Source organism: Argiope bruennichi, chromosome X2, assembly GCF_947563725.1.
Source record: "Argiope bruennichi chromosome X2, qqArgBrue1.1, whole genome shotgun sequence".
NCBI classification, from domain to species: domain Eukaryota; kingdom Metazoa; phylum Arthropoda; class Arachnida; order Araneae; family Araneidae; genus Argiope; species Argiope bruennichi.
In genome coordinates, this window is record NC_079163.1 from 94,703,489 (window position 1) to 94,720,201 (window position 16,713).

Below are 16,713 nucleotides of genomic sequence, written 5' to 3' on the forward strand. Positions count from 1 at the left end.
ATTGGATTTTGAAGCGTTAGGAAATAAACGTTCATAGATGGCGCTAGACCACTAGCGCGAGTGTAATTAAAAGAGTGATGTCATTCGAGTGTTTGCTCTTGGAGGAGAAGGAGTTACTGAGCAGAGTAACTCGAACGAATCTGCAATAAATTTGTTAAGTTTTCTATTTGCCTAATTTTTTCAAAGCACTCACGAACCAGCCACGACACTTAGCTTTCAAAAATAAAAGAAAATAACGCGATTGATAATTTACGGAACAATTTAAAACGATTGAATTATAGTTATAAGTTTTCAACACAAAAATCGATTTTTTTTAAATAATGCAATTTTTTGTTTAAAGAAATTGCAGAAATTCAAGAAACGTTCGCACAACAATTAAATTGAGATAATTTTTAAAAAAACATTTTTTAATTTTAAAATAGAGTAAAATTCAATTTTCTGAAATTATATTTTAGGGAATTACTGCAGGAAAACACAATAGCTTTGCATGGTTTTTAATTAAAAATGTAATTAAAATTACGAAAAAATTACTCCAAGAGGAATATGCTCAACCTCCAACTTATTTATACGCTGAATTTGGAGGTTATAATTATCTCCAGATTTACACCAAAAGGTATATATTTTGGAACTATTGTTCACCATGTCTTATAATTTATATAAGTATAAATTTTCTTTACTGTACTTCGAAGCGCACAGCTATCCTGTGAATATAAAAATGATGAACTTTGAAAAGATGAAGATATGAAATGAATATGAAGTGAATATGAAATTATGAAGATATGAACTCTCTCCCTAGTTAATCTTTAATATGTTTCTTTAATATTAGATGTTTAATATGTTAATCTTTAATATTAGAATTATTGGGTTCTTGCATGCATTTTAATCAAAATATGCAAAGCATCTATATAAACGGCAATGGTTTTGGGTTTTACCTATTTGCTTTTACTTTATTGTAATCATTTTGAAAGTTTTTCATTTATTATTATTGAGTTATTCAATGTATAAAGACCCCAATCATGGAACACCCCAAATTGCATTTTCGACATTCATTGCTTTTTTTGTTTGTTTGATTTGAAGAAATCTGTTGCTGAAGCCCTTCAGACACTTTTAGAAACTTATGGTGATGCTGCTCCATCATATCCCAATTGTCGGTTACGGTTTCAATGATTTAAGAGTGGTGATTTCGATGTCAGTGACAAAGAACGGCCTGGAGGACCAAAAAAATTCGAAGACAATCAGTTGCAAGACTTATTAGACGAAAATGGGAAAAAGCTGTAGAAAATGATGGAAAATATTTTGATTGATATATATATTGTACCAATTTTTCTTAATAAAAGCATTTCTTAAATGAAACAATGATCAAAATACATGCAAGCACCTAATATTATTTTACTATGGAATCTGCCTATCAATCTATCTCGAATTCATAACCAGGTGTTGCTTTTCAAGATGAATCAAAATTTAATAGAATTGAGCGATTAATTGGTTAAAAAGTTTTTATTTTCATCGGTAAAGTATAACTACTGAATTTCAAAACTCCCTAAGTATTAAAAAAATAATGCAAAATTCAATCTATACAACAATGAAACAAGTCCAATTGATTAAATTTACCCTAAATTGGACAAATTTTCCAAAACAACAATCACTTTTTTTCCTATATTCGTAAAATAAACTAGGATAATTTTCGCTAAATAGATAAGCAATATAAAAGGGATGGAAAAATGAAAAGGGGGGGGAAGAAACATGCATTCGAAAGATAGTCTGTCGAAAATCTAATTCTTTCCTTTAAAAAAAATGTCACAGAAAACATCCTTTTTATTTATTACTTCATAACATAATAATATTCAGAAAAAAAATGTTATTGTTGTTGTTTTTATCCAATAATAAAAGAACTTTTCGATCATCACGTAAATATGGAATTATAAAAAAAATCTTTGCTTATAAGTATTTACTCTTGTATCTTTTGAAACCATCATAAAAACATAATTAATATTTGAATTTATTATTTCAGACAATAGTTAAAAACATTTAGCCCTTCGCGTGGAATCAGGATTGAAATACATAATACTGCTATTATTCCGAAGTATAACAAACAGGTTTCTATGGAAATAACTACCTTATTTCTCTCGGCCATAATTCATTAAATTATTGTTTTTCCGAATTCAATTTGAAAAAATTACCGAAGTAATTTATTTTTATCAGTGTTAGAAATGTACCTATATTTGTAATAAAGACGAATTATTGAAATGAAACTTTTCATCGTTTTTACTACTCGGTCCTTGTCTCAGATTAAAAAATGAAATGCGATTTATCCGGTCCAAGCCATTTTGGTACTTCCCTAGGCAAATTGGTGTCAAATCAAAGTCTGGGTAATTGAAAAGTGAAGAGCAATTTTGAAAATCAATAGGAAAATGAATGGAGTTAAAAATTAAAGATATTTCATGTACACAGAAAAAAAATTGGGAAATGCAGCTTTTTTAATGGAACCAGAAGTTTATTAATAGCCTGCGTCCTTGAATAGTGGTAGCGCATCTTCTCCGTGATCTGGGCGTCCCGGGTTCGAATTCCGGTTCGGGCATGGTTGCTCTTCGTCTGTGTTCTATCTGTGAGGTGTGTGAATGTGCCTCGCTGTAAAAAGGGGCTGTGCAAGCAAATGTGTGTGTTTCATCTTCATTTGAGCTAGAAGTCAGACCTCTGCCCTCGTGTGCTCAGGGGTCTTTACCCTCAGAAGCTACTGCACCCCCTTTTCGTGGTAACGCGGGCACATCATCATCACCAGAAATTAGTTGGTAGTTTACTTTACAATTTAAATCGCCAAACGTTTCTACATTTCTATGATTTCAACATTTTATATCATTTCAGAGACCTAGAGTAAGGTCCGCCAATCAACTCGAGGCGCTTCCTTGAGGCTTCTTTAATAACAAGACTACTTAAAATGTTCGAAGAAGCGGCCTCCATCAAAGGACAGTTATGAGATAAGAAACTACACTTTTCATAGCATTAAGCGTTATTTTTAATGATACAGAAGAACAAATTACCCGTGTTCTCAAATTCTAAGAGTCTGAAAAGTCACCTGTATGAGAAAGCCGACGGGAGAACACTTTCAATGGTAGAAATTAAAATGCTACAATTTTGTAACTAAGATGCAAAGTACTTTTTTTTCTACAACATACAAGATCATAAATAATGAAGTCATAAACACACACTTCATGCAAGGATAAATGATCAGGTCATTAAAATGGGTATTTGATTTTTTTTTAATCTTGTAAAAAAATGTTCAGAACGCGAGTGATTTTTATTTTCTCGTATACGAAGTATACAAATTATTGCAACTGTCAAAAAATTGAATTCACCATTTTGATGAATCTCCATTTACATACTCCCTGAGCCAAAGAACACAATTTTGAAATATATCTGCTTAACTACGAACGTGATAACTTAAAAACATTTTGAGTTAGACAGATGATAATTGATACGCGACGAAGTGGCCTGGTGGTAAAGTGTCGGCTTGTGAGTCGTAGGGTTTCAGGTTCGAGACCCGATTCCACCGAAGAACCGTCGTGTAAGGGGGTCTGTTGCACGTTAAATCCGTCATGCCAAACGTCCCACCACTGGTGTGGCGTGGAGAGGGGGGTGCCAGCTCAGGTGTCGTCCTCGTCATCTGAACGCGGTTCAAAATTACAAGATCCGTCCCAAAATAGCCCTAGTGTTGCTTTACAACGGGACGTTAATATAACTAAACAAAACCAGATAATAAATGGTAAATGATCTTTAAACCAAAGTTTCGGATTATCTATGAAATCTTTAAGAAAATCCTTTCAGAGGAAGTTGTCTGTCCGGCTATCTGTATACAAGTTAACACGATAGCTTAAAAATAGAAAAAGCTACGTGAATAAAATTTGGTATATAGATTTAACATTTAAAGTGAATATGTATCAAATTTGGAAAAATCTATCAAGAATTGACCATTCGTCAGTCTGTTCTTTTGCATGCATGTAAAGGCTATAATTCAAAAACGTAACAAATTTGGTATGAGATTGTGTGACTACAATTGTAGATCTATGCGAAATTTTAGTTTCAATCAGTTGAGAAAAAGGAGCCCAAAATTTATATTCGCGTTTCTGATATGCGTATATTAACCGCATTCCAGCGAATGAATCGCCGAAGAATTTTAATACGCTCTTTCATAGCTGTAGTTTGTTAATGGCATGGGCTGAATAATACACAAGTACATTAATTAGAAAGTATTCGATAAAGCTTCGAGAAGACCATTTTCGCTGGGTTTAACTGTCTCAGTTTGCTATGATTTGTTAACCTTAGATTTGATAACCTTAAAGGTTTTGTGGTGTTTTATGGCGCAAAAGCCATATCTGGTCATACTGCGCCAAGTGATAACCTTAATAAAATTAGCTCTAATCACATGTTCATAGACAGACCGACAGACAATCAACTCGTTAGTAGATTTAGTTCAAAATTTATAAAATCCTTTACAGTATTTTCATGCATTAATAACTTATTATTTACAATTTTCTTATACTTGGTATATAACCATAAACGCCGGAACTATTGTACGTACTTAAAACTTAATTTTAAGTATTAAATTAATAATTTTCGCATATTAGTTTTGGGCTTATTCAGTTGTTTTTACCATTCTTATGTTGTAGAATGAATTTGATTTAATTAATACAAACTATCAAGTTCTACTTTTCTAGAATTTCCGAATTCTTCACTCTTTCCATTAAAGAAGATCACGGAGAATTAGAGCTAATTTCAGCTATAAAGCTGAATTCTACTGTAGAACCTCTGTATGAACTGGCATAGAACATGCCATATCAGTTGTGATCAAAATATCCCTGTTGGTGTGGAGCGGAAGCTGATGTTGTGCTCATCATGTGACCACGGTTAAAAATTACGAAGTCCATTCCTAAACAGCCCTCGTGATACTTCGGAACAGCGTGTAAATATAATAAAACTAAACTTTTCAAGAATGAAATAAGCTAAAAATTAGACTTTTATATTGTTCCTCTGAACTTTAAATGCACTCAAGTTTGAATTTATTCATAAATATTTAGTGTCTTGAAATTTTACCCGCTTAATTTTAGTTATATTTAAGCGAAAATTTGAAAATTAAACTCAGTTGTATTTAAAACACATAAACTTTTATTTTTTACTAATTCTCAGTCCTTTACTAATTATTGCCAATCTTTCGATTAATTATTATCAGTTTAAGTAAAAATAAATAGTTGGTCACATATTCCACTTTTGTTTTTCCTGCAATGTCCTGCGCTCTTTTCCTGACGATCGATCGTAGATCTTTAAATACAATACATATTACATATCCACTGAAATGGAATATTAGATCATTTATAATCTACAGTTTAATTCTACCTAAATAACTTTTATGATTATTAATGACCTGACGTGCCATATTTAATTTAAAAGGAATCATCTAAAAATGCAGAATCGCATCTGGAAATTTAATTCTTCTCCCAGAACGTGATGGTTTTCTCCACTAACTATAGCAGCCAGGAGACGTTAATTCAATGAAATCGAAATGCTGTTTTGCATGACAAAATATTTAGTGTTTCTTACAGAACTGAAGTCAAAAGGCAAACAAAACTGCTGACGCAGAATCGGTTGGAGAGATTTCTTATTTCATTTTTTGCATTTGGTGAAATGCGTGTTTTTTATGCTAACTAATTAATAAATATCAACGCAAAAAATGAATTTTTACTTTTTAATTATAGTGTTTTTATACGCTGGAGGAAGCAACGCTCGCGTTGTACCACTTACTTTTAAACAAGACAAATCTAAACATGTGGATTCAAGCATTCTCGGAAATGAAGTAATCGATGAATCCCCTCTGCATGAAGTAGAAATTTTAGGTCATAGTCTACCTGATGTTAAACAAAGCAATGACTTGGACCTTTCCAGTTCTGAAGAGGAAGACACAACAGTTTCAGAAATTTCAAGTATAAAGGCAAGCAGTCTACCTGTTGATTTAGCAACTAAGGAAAAGGATGTGACAGATGAATCGAAACCTGAAAGTGCCGCGTCTTTGGAGATACCCGATGTTTTTGATGAAGAATTCAAATCGGTCTCGGAGTTCATAAGTAAGAAATGATTTCTACCTTTCGAATTTTTCTTAATATTATATATTGCTGTCCTTAAATGGGGCGAAGTTATTCCAATTTAAATGTAATATATAACCCTGTCGACTCTTTGGGAGTTCGCTTAAGGACGAAGAAGCCCGTTAATTCTGAATGAGGAATGAAATGATGAATATGGTAAAGAGGACTACTGTCCACAAAATAACCCTTCTAAGCATTTTGCGGACTTGTTTAATATTTCTTATAAAAGAAAGGGTTGCCAAGCTTTAGCTAGACTAACTCATATCTTACCCATCTGTACATCTTCGGTATTAAAGGGGATTTACTATCATTCTTACGACTTTGGTAGAAAGTTAAGGAGTGGCCTTTTTCTTTTTGGATACTAAATCGTTGATACTTCGTCTCAAATAAAGCTTAAAAAACAATATTTATTCCGCAAGTTATTGCATTTTATACTATTTCTATTCCTCTCGAATTCTGAGATATTGCTTCTGTCAGTATTAATATTAATTCTTATGTATTCGTCTAATCATCTCGTAACTTCTTGACATTATAACTTCAGTGGGAACATGTGGAAGACGAGTTTAGTGTTCCTCATTAATTTAAAACAGCATTTGCCTATTCATTTCTTTTTATATAATATTTTCCTAGAAACTAGTATAACTGAAATTGAATAGCATTCAAAAATGTTTTAATCCTCTGTTATTTTTATGCATGTTACTTTCGTGATAGATTTAACATCTAAATAGACATTTTTGTAAATCTGTATCAAAATTATTGTAAATATCGTGTATTTATTTAATTTCGTGTTATTCAATTATACATAATTCTCGGTTTCAGCCAAAAATATGAAACGTAAGTAATTTTCAGTTTCACCATAAAAATGCAATGTAGGCAGTCCAAGGCGCTTTTAAAAGTTTGGTATACATTATATTAGTCAAGCAAATTATAGAAAAAAAAACGCTTGCTATGAAACAACTTGCATACTTAAATTATGAAATGTTTACGAACGTAAAATATTTACAACGCTCAAAGGTTTAAAGAAGAAAATTCGGATTTTGTCATATTCCTATGATCTCAAATACTATTTAAGAAAACTTTATATTTATATAACACATAAAAAATCTTTCACGTCACTGTCAAATGTCTATATTTCGAGGAAATGTATTTATTGAAAATCTTTCCTTTTAAACATTTATAGTGCAAATGTAACTCGAGTTTCGGCTTTAAAATTGACGTTGCTATAAGGTGAGATTGGCAATATGCAAGGAACTCTTGGTCTTGAAAAGCCCCGCTTCGAGTTGTTCATTTACATACTTATACATTATGTTTTTAGAGCTTATAATTAAGGATTACTAAAAGCAATACAATCAATAAATAAGATCAGCACCTATATGTGTACTGCTATGATTCTATTTTGAACCATTTTTGTCATCACGGCTAATGCCGGTTTCAAAATTAAAATTAATAAAATTTTACTTAATCTAGCATTGCCTGTTGTCAAAACGCTAGATTTTAAAATAACGGATACTTTTGCAGAAATAGGAGTTTGTAATAACCTATTTTAAATCTATAAAATATTTTAATTTGCGAAAGTATCGAATAAAAATGCGGCTAAAATACTAAATTATTTTTTCTTCTAAATTGTAAGATACGTTAAAATTAACTGTAAATGATAATAACTGTAATGGTAAAAGGTTCCAAAATATACATAGTTAATAATATATTTTCTAATATATTATAAAATATATGTTAATAATACTTTTGTAGTTAAAAATAGTAGTATGTTAATAATAGCAATCTGTGAAAGGATAGTAATTGCAATAAAACTGATTAAAGGATATTGTTAGTTTTTCCTCTATCGCAATCGTATCTTTTTTTTTCAAATATTATGTTCAAAAGTTAAAAAGATTTCCGCAATAGAAAGAAACCTTTCTTCATAAATTTATTCCAAAATTCCTGCATAATTTTCAGTTTATAGTTTTAAAATGAATATGAAAAAAAAGTTTACTGTTTCTTGATTAGATAATTTAAGATACATAATGTACAAAATAGCAATTACTTTAATTTTAATAGCAAGTACTTTGCTATTTTTTTACGAAAAAAAATAGCAAAGTACTTATGAGTAATAACAGAGCAGGAGCGCCCTCAACTGTTCAGTGCGTAAATTTAATCAGAATTTACTAATTTTCAACTATTGGCCATCTCTAACATTGGACTAAAATTTGTGAACTTTAAATTTTAAGAAAAGATATATAGATTTTTTTGAGACTGCATTATATCGCGCTCCCAAAAACTGAGCATTTTTTTCTTACAATAAGGTTTGAAAGAGAGAATGTTGCAGCAGATAAGGGCAGTTAGAAAGATCTCAATAAGATGCGGTTTTACGTTTTTCATATTTCGTGAGCTCAGAATTAGAAAATAAGAATGAAAAATTGTGAACAAATTTTAAATATTTCAATATCAAATTTTTCTTGTAAATGCGAAATTTCCATATATCTGAATTTATTTAATCAAACACTTGACGATTTTTTTTATAGTTCAAGCAAATTTTCATTAATCTTAAACAAGGCAGAATTGCAGAATATGCAACTGAAAATATATTTTCAGGTGAAATTTTTAATAAGTCAAATTATAAATTCTTTTGCAAAACTTACTAATAAGGATACAATTAAAATTTTTTAACTTATTACAAAATTATTCAAAACTCAAGGGGGCGGTGGATTCTATTGGGCGTTTTTTCGAATTATTCAACTTAGTTATGAGATTTTTATGCATATGTATATTAAAATATAAATGTCGCATTTCTTTTTAAAAACTTTTTCAAACGAAATATTTTTAAAAATTACGAGATATACAATTTTTTTTAAATTTCAAAATAATCCAGGCGATTCAAGTTTTAATTTTCTTTATTTTTCCCTTATTACCGAATATAAATTTATTTGGAATAAAATGGTGTAAGATTTTGCAATTCCAATTAAATGCTAATTTTTTTAGAAATATCTTTATGCACATTTACTGAATTTTTATAAGAATTTAGTTTTTCGGAACTAAAATTTACTTTTAACTATCTAAAAAAAACTCGATATATAAAATGCGTACCCTATTTTCTTTTAATATTTAATCAATCTTTATTATCAATTCTATTTAATTTCGTCAAAAATTAAGATACCTGGAAAATTTCAAAGATATTTAAATCTAATTACAATTACTTTTTGAGGAAAGTAATTAAACTGTGCTTTTTTTCTCTAGGGCATTGAAACATTCATTTTATTGAACACTATATCTTATGATCCTATTTTAGTTGAATATAAACAAATATTTTGGTAAGGAAATAATGAAAATTTATTTTCATTATTCCCTTGTGTCTGTCCATTTTTGCTTATTTCAAAGTCCATTGTCCTCTTAAAAAGAAAAATTTAAATCGCGTAGAAATGCATCATTGAGCAGCGTAGTATTATAGGAAATATTGCAATTATTAATAATCGCCTCATGCTCTACAATGCAATTAGCCACCATTCCAAACTGGAGTAAAAAAAGTTCTAGAGGTTCGCATTTTGACAACATATCTCATTGAAATCCACGACAACAATCGTATAGTCTTATGATACATTTTAAATAACCTGGAATGCTTACTTTACCTAATTTTTAAAAAGTAGTTGGTTTCCGATTTTTCCTACATCTACAATTTCTTGCAGATTTTCATGAGATAGGTGACCTTATCGGAAGGTGTTGATTTCACGGATTTCATGTTCGAAACTATTCTACCAAAGGTTCTTAGTAAATTTGGGTAGTGCTAGCTATATTTTTCTTATGCTGTCAAACGTTTTTCTGTTGGGGTGCACGGAAGTTTGAAAGGATACCCGTCTGTATATTTTTCCTCGTTATCGGTTTAAGTTTCAAAATTGAGGCCCATTCCTTGGTGTAGTATGGCCTAGTGGTAAGATCTCGGTTTCGAAAACAGAAGAGTCCACCTAAAAATCGCCGTGCATACTGATCTAAAGCACGTTAAAATTCGTTAGGGACAAATATACTCCAGCTGGTGTGATACTGAAGTTTAGAGATAATGCCGCCTCGTCATCTGACCATGGTTATAGATTTCGAATTTCTTTCAAAAACGTCTTGTTGCTCCAAAAAAGGAGGGTCGCGGTGGCCTGGTGGTAATGTCTCGGCTTCGGAACCGGAAGGCTTCATTTTTGAGACCCGATTCCACCGAAGAATCGTCGTGTATGCAGGTCTGGTGCACGTTGAACCGGTCAGGGCAAAACGTCCTTCCACTGGAATGGTGTGGAAGTTTGGAGAGGGATGCTAGCTCGGATGTCATCCTTGTCATTTGACCGCGGCTCAAAATTACGAGGTCGGTCCCAAAATATCCCTAGTGTTGCTTTAAAACGGGATGTTAATAAAAACTAGGCTAAAGCTCTAAAACTCCAGGGACGTAAATATAATAACTTGATTACATGTGTTACCATTTTGCTTCAAAACGGAATGTTCGTATAACTAAATTTGTAGTTTTTCCCTTACTTGGTCATCAATAGAAACCAAATCGAATTTTTAAAAAAAAACTTGGAATCCTTGAAGTTGAAAGTAACCTAAATATTTTACAGTTCGCCCTGTTGAAGCTCTCACTGGGAGTACTGGTAACCGCTACGGTCCAGATTTAAGAGGAAAATGATTCTGTTGGGGAGAAAGAATATCCTTGTTAAAGGAAGAATGTCTGAGTCGCTTGAAATAAATCTTCCTTTAGTAATACTTTCTCTGGGATAGTACTTTCCGAACGAACCATGGCGTTCTAGGAAACTGTTTTATACATAGATTTCTCAGGAACCAAGTGATGAAAAGGGATATTTCTTACACGGATATAAAGCAACTAACTTGGATATTTTGGATTTACAGTCTACTAACGTATCTATTTTCTGTGTTAGTTTAATAAAAAAAATATTCCTATTTTCTTTTTAATTATGGGGTTACTGGTATGATAAGTCAGTATATTTTATGTTAAATAACTTGGAAATTAAGCCTATTATAAGAATGATGAAATTCCGCAAGATAACAAAGTATTCGTTATTTTTAAAGTTTTTCGAAAAAGTTTTTTTTAGATTATAATATATCTAATTTCAAACTTCGTTGCATGATAAATATTGAATTCAATACGTCTGGCGTGATATCGCAAGCCGTTAAACTCTGCACGCAACGATTTCGACATCACATTTTTAGAAAGTCATCCTAAAAATTGTAACATATTTCAGCATATTGGATTTTTAAAATATTAGTTATAAACTGAAAAATCAAATATTTACTTTCGCTTTGTAGCACAAAAGCTATTAAAATAACCATTATCTTGTTTCAGAGGATTATATTAAAGAAACGTCCAGACAAAAAAATTTTCAAAATTCAAATTTATTTTTTAAAGAAAAAAATAGCGCTGAAATAACATTCAAACCAAATTTTGGATTTTCAAATGATTTAAAAAATGGCTTTTGGTGCGATACTATCTTCTGAAGTTAGAAAGAGAACATTAAAATATTGCTTTTTATTAAATTCTTATCAAAATTAAAAATTATATTTATTTCAAAAACCAATTCTTAATAAGAACCTACTATCTCTTGGTTTAATGATCCATTGTCTAAAGTTTGGAACATTTTTGCACTACACAGTTTACATACAGTAGTCCATCTAAAGAAATGGCAGTCTTTCAGATTTATGATATAAATTTCATTTTTTTAAAAAAGCTTTCATTTATTTTAGGTAAAAATCATCTTGATTCCACAGATTTTTTCGAAGCTCTTCAAAATAATAGAAGTTTGAATGATAACAAAACTGAAGATTTGACTTTCAAAAATGAAACTGCCATCACAAATATTTCTTTTTCACTCGATTTGGAACAAGAAAACAACAAGGATGTTGTGAGAACTGAAGAGAAAGTTCTGAATAATACCCTCGGCCAGAGTGAAACTTTTGCAGTTTCTGGTGATCAGAATAAAACCGTTGCAGCTTTTGAAATTAGTAACGGTGATCAGAATGAAACTGTTACAGCTTTTGAAATTAGTAACGGTGATCAGAATGAAACTTTTGCAGCCTCTGAAAATAGTAATGGTGATCAGGATAAAACTTCTGCAGTCTCTGAGGTTACTAATAGTGATCAGAATGAAACGTTTGCAATTTTTAAGATTGTAAACGGCACCAATAGTAGTGATAATTTTCCTGAATTGCAGCCTTTGTTAAATGACACAAAGTTAGAGGAGATGTTTCTAAGCGAAACAGAAAATATTACCGATGAATTGAAGAATTTCACATCGGAAAATTTGGAACTAATAAATGATTCGGCAAAAATTGCTGGAGGAATTCTCTCTGGTTTCGACTTTTTAATCAATTCAGAGGTTGCTAGAAATGCAGCTAAAGCTATGGAGGTATTTAATTTCTCAGATCCTTTAACTGATCATATAATAGAAGAAAACGAATTCCATAGCTTCCTTCCTGCATTTAATGCCGGACATGAGTTAGATTCTTCAAACCAAAGAAATTTAGAAACCGCAATAATCCTTACCAACAGCTCTGGAAAATCAAATGAAACCCGAACTGATTTCAACACATCTTTGCCATCTGGGGATGAAGATTCAATAATGATTGATGAAGTAGAGTCCGAGGAAATTAAAAAGGGATCTTCCGTACCATTCACTGTGAATGAACTGGGGGGAAGAAATAAAACAGGATTAACACATTTGACAGAAAAATTCGAAGGAAATGTATCATCAGAAGGGGCTGCTTCGTTGGAAATGTCTGAAGATATGATTCAACTAGCACCAGAAGCCAAGCCTACGAAACAGAAGATTAATGTTTCAGTTTCTGTATCAAGTACTGTTGATACTGGTGGCTCTCCAGAGTGTCCACCACCAGGCTGGTGTATATTTTGGTTTTTGTCTCAAGATACATGTGCAGTAAATGAACACTGTCTCGGAAGTCGAATTTGTTGCAAAATCCGATGCTCCAAAACTTGCATTGAAATAGAATCGCTGTAATTTTTATATTTTGGAAATCGAGAATTTTTAAGATTTCATTTTTAAAAAGTTTATTTAAGGTTGACAATCAACTGTGTTTTAATGCTTAATAAATTATACAAATTTTCAATAAAAATGATTTTTTTAGAATTACTGAGTGATTTTTTTAGAATTACTGAATTCACTAACCGATCTTATTACATTTTTTAAATAAAAAAAGGTTAGTTGAATGTCTTCAAGTAAAATGAGTTCCGCACGTGAGCTTTCATTATAGGAGTTAAAATAAGAAGCAAACGGTTCGTGATCGTTCAGGTATCGATTCAACGGCTGCTTACCTTTTGTCGCTTTCACACGGGTGATTTGAAGGGTTGTTGGGTTTCTGATTTCCATTCACTCACTTGTGGCGATGTGGTGAAACAGTACGATCAAAATTTATTCCCCGCAGTATGAGGAATTCTTTACTTGTGATTTTCGGAGCCCTTCATTTGGATAGGTAATGTCCTTTCCTATTCCTTTTCAGTTCTTATGATTATTAAATGCATTAGCGGTCTTGCTCGTTGCAAAAATATATTGTTCACTTGAAATACTCGAATTTAGGAAGCATAACAATTTTGGAATACAGCTAGCACCTGATATCTTATATAAACTTCAACGCCTCTTGTGTAAAATTCCTATTCTTCGTTCTGAAACAGGATTCCTTCAAGTTAGCGATATTCAACTTGTAGAAAATTTGTATTCCTTTACCTATACATGCGACAGATTACTAATTATTCTCAAATTGGAAGAACTTCTGAAGTATATTCGAGTATCTTGTGTAAGCAGTTTCGATAGTTTTCTTTTATTTAATATAATGCCATTTTGATTTAGAAATATTGTAACTAAGTCTCTTAAAAAAATTTTTATCTGAATTCCATTTTTTTATGTAATAACTTCTATGAATGACGCGTTTTTTAAGATTTAAAATTGTAATTTCCTAATTTTTTTCTCTTTTGTACGAACGTTATTTTGATTGCCGCGAAATGAAGAGTGAATTTGACATTAATTATCCATACTCCATGCAATTCATAGTCCACTGCTAATAAAACATTGATAGTGTTTAACTTGTACATATGAAAAATCTGAAATCCATTCATTTTGACATTTTCAGACTTTTAAATCCCATAGGATACCGAAGTCCAAACAAATTCAATATGAAAATTGGTTGCAGTTAAATATTGTGTATGCTACGACCAAAGTCCTGAAACGGCAAGTTTGTGAAATGCTGGTCATTTGAAATATTGGCCAATATCGCTATAAATTGATCAGATAGCGTTTGATCATTTCTTGGTTACAGGTATTTCCTAATTTGCTAAATGAATCTCCAGCCAAGGCAGAATAAACATTAGTCCTTTCTAGTAACTGATTTCAGACCAAATTCCATGGGCCAATACGAAAATTGGCAATATTTCGAAATGTTTGATATGTATTGAAATGTTTTGATAAGTACTACTATCTAAATTTTGCTTGGCTTACAAATACTCATTTTTTGAAGCTTTGCTTTCAATACAAATTGATCGACATTTGGCAAAGATTTTTTAAAAAAAAAATTTCATATATGAATTATAAAAGTAATCTAAAAGTTTAAAAAAATCCTTAAAATATTCATAAACTTCCACTTTTTAGATGTCACTGGGTGCGAAAAAAAATATTTTTTGAACAATGTCAATGATTAAAGAATTAAATGTATAGAATTTTGCATATGGTTTTTACACTAAAATTACAGATTTGTATCAGGTTCCAGAAGAAACAAAGGAAGAATGTCTGGGGAAAAAAAGACACATCTTTAAAAGTTAGCATGAATGCTCATCAGTCCATATGCATGTGATCATGTTAATTAAATTTCAGTTAACTAGTTGAATTTTTAAAATATAATTTTTTACAAGAATTGCAAATCTTTCTCATTTTGGACCAATACTGTGAATGAGACTGCCTCGGAATGTCTAATTATATGTATCTGAATTCAATAATTCAAAATAAATAAAGCAAGTAGAATTATTTTTAGCATACAATTCTTACATTAGAGATGTGCCAAATTTTGAATTAAATCCACCATATAATTGCTTATTGGTCTTGGAGCTTTCATATACAAATGAATATAAATCCAAACATAAGCAAGGAATTTGAAATGTATATTATCACAATTGCTGAATTTTGTCAATTTGTATCTAATCCACCAATCCGATGCTTACAATGCTTAATAATATGGCTATTTATTTTCGCTCTATGATAGCGTGTTATTTAAATATAAGCAACAGCATGGAGAGAATACACCTGCTTTTTTTTTAATTCTCATAACCAACTCCTTAAGACAACGATCAACAGGTTTTCTAATTACGATTTAAAACTGTTTTCTATAAAGAGAAACTATATACAACATTAAATATATGCTCTAATCTTTATACCGTTGTATTATACCGTTTTTTTTATAAATTCGGCTAGAAATAGAAAAAATAGATTATTTCTTTTATACGAGTAAAAAGTTTGGATCCTCATTTTGCTTTCGCTATATTCTTACTAGGCTATATTTTATCTGTGTCAACATACTTATTTTTATAATTTATCATTAATTAATATTTGGCACTTTGTAGATAAACATTGCTCTTGTATCATAAAATTCCGCATAAGTACCAATTTCTAGGTGACCAAAATTGCTCTTTTAGCGAGAGCATCCAAGAGTGAAAAATCTGTCGTTTCGAAATGTGAAAGACAATGGGCAGAAATGGTAATACAAGCAAACTTGAATTATTTAATCAAATCATTTGTAATCTGCCATTTAAATAAATCATTGAATTCATTACTTAAATAAAATTTAAAGAGATTTATAAATTTGAGTAATGACTCAGTTAAAATGTTAAGTTCTTTGCACTTAAATATATTTAATACTCAACTAAATGTTTTATATGATCACAAACGCTTTGCGAAATCCAAATTGATTAAAAATTAAAGCAGAATTAATGATGGAGTTGCAGAAATTCAAGAAACACGTAAATTCTCACAAATTAATAGAATAGAACTAAAATTCTGAATCATTTCAAAATATTATAATCATTCACAGGGAAAGACACACAGGTAGACAATTAATACACATAATTAGACAAACCTCGCATACAAAGTTTTCAAAAAGACGATATTGTAACGATTAAAAAACTCAGCTTCCAGAATTTGAGGATTATTCGTGTTTTAAACCGCGAGTCCAATAAAAACTGTTTTTAGAATTATGTCTGTGAACACGATAACACGAAAGTGTTTAGAGCTTTGTGTATGAAATGTATTATATGGATTTTGCACAAAATTAATACATGTCTATCAAATTAAAAAAAAATCCATTCAGAAGTTTGTCTGTCTAGCCGGCCAAATACCAGCGAACATAACTGCGAAACGTAACGAGTTAGTAGAATAAAATTTTATCCACAGTATTAGAATATAAAGTGTAAAAATTTAAACTAAATCCTTTAAGGGGTTGGCCATTTGTCGATCCATACACTCGTATGCATGCAAACGCGATAATTCAAAAACTCAAGGACTTAGATTAATGAAATTTGGTATATCATATTTGTAATAAAATT

General features: G+C 30.9%; 2 protein-coding genes across 2 annotated transcripts in view; both read left to right on the forward strand.

Moving 5' to 3' along the window:
- Nucleotides 1-5,539: 5,539 nt before the first annotated feature.
- Nucleotides 5,540-13,203, forward strand: LOC129960575 (dentin sialophosphoprotein-like). Its single transcript, XM_056074066.1, has 2 exons — nt 5,540-6,113; nt 11,859-13,203. Exons 1-2 carry the CDS (start codon nt 5,723-5,725, stop codon nt 13,127-13,129), a joined length of 1,662 nt encoding a protein of 553 aa, XP_055930041.1. The 5' UTR covers nt 5,540-5,722; the 3' UTR covers nt 13,130-13,203.
- A 351-nt stretch (nt 13,204-13,554) lies between these two features.
- Nucleotides 13,555-16,713, forward strand: part of LOC129959824 (glycine receptor subunit alpha-2-like) — a gene marked incomplete at its 3' end in the record, with an annotated part of 47,334 nt that continues 44,175 nt past the window's right edge. Inside the window, exon 1 of the mRNA XM_056072717.1 lies at nt 13,555-13,601. Within this exon, the coding sequence (XP_055928692.1) occupies nt 13,555-13,601 (47 nt within the window). The remainder of the gene's footprint in view (nt 13,602-16,713) is intronic.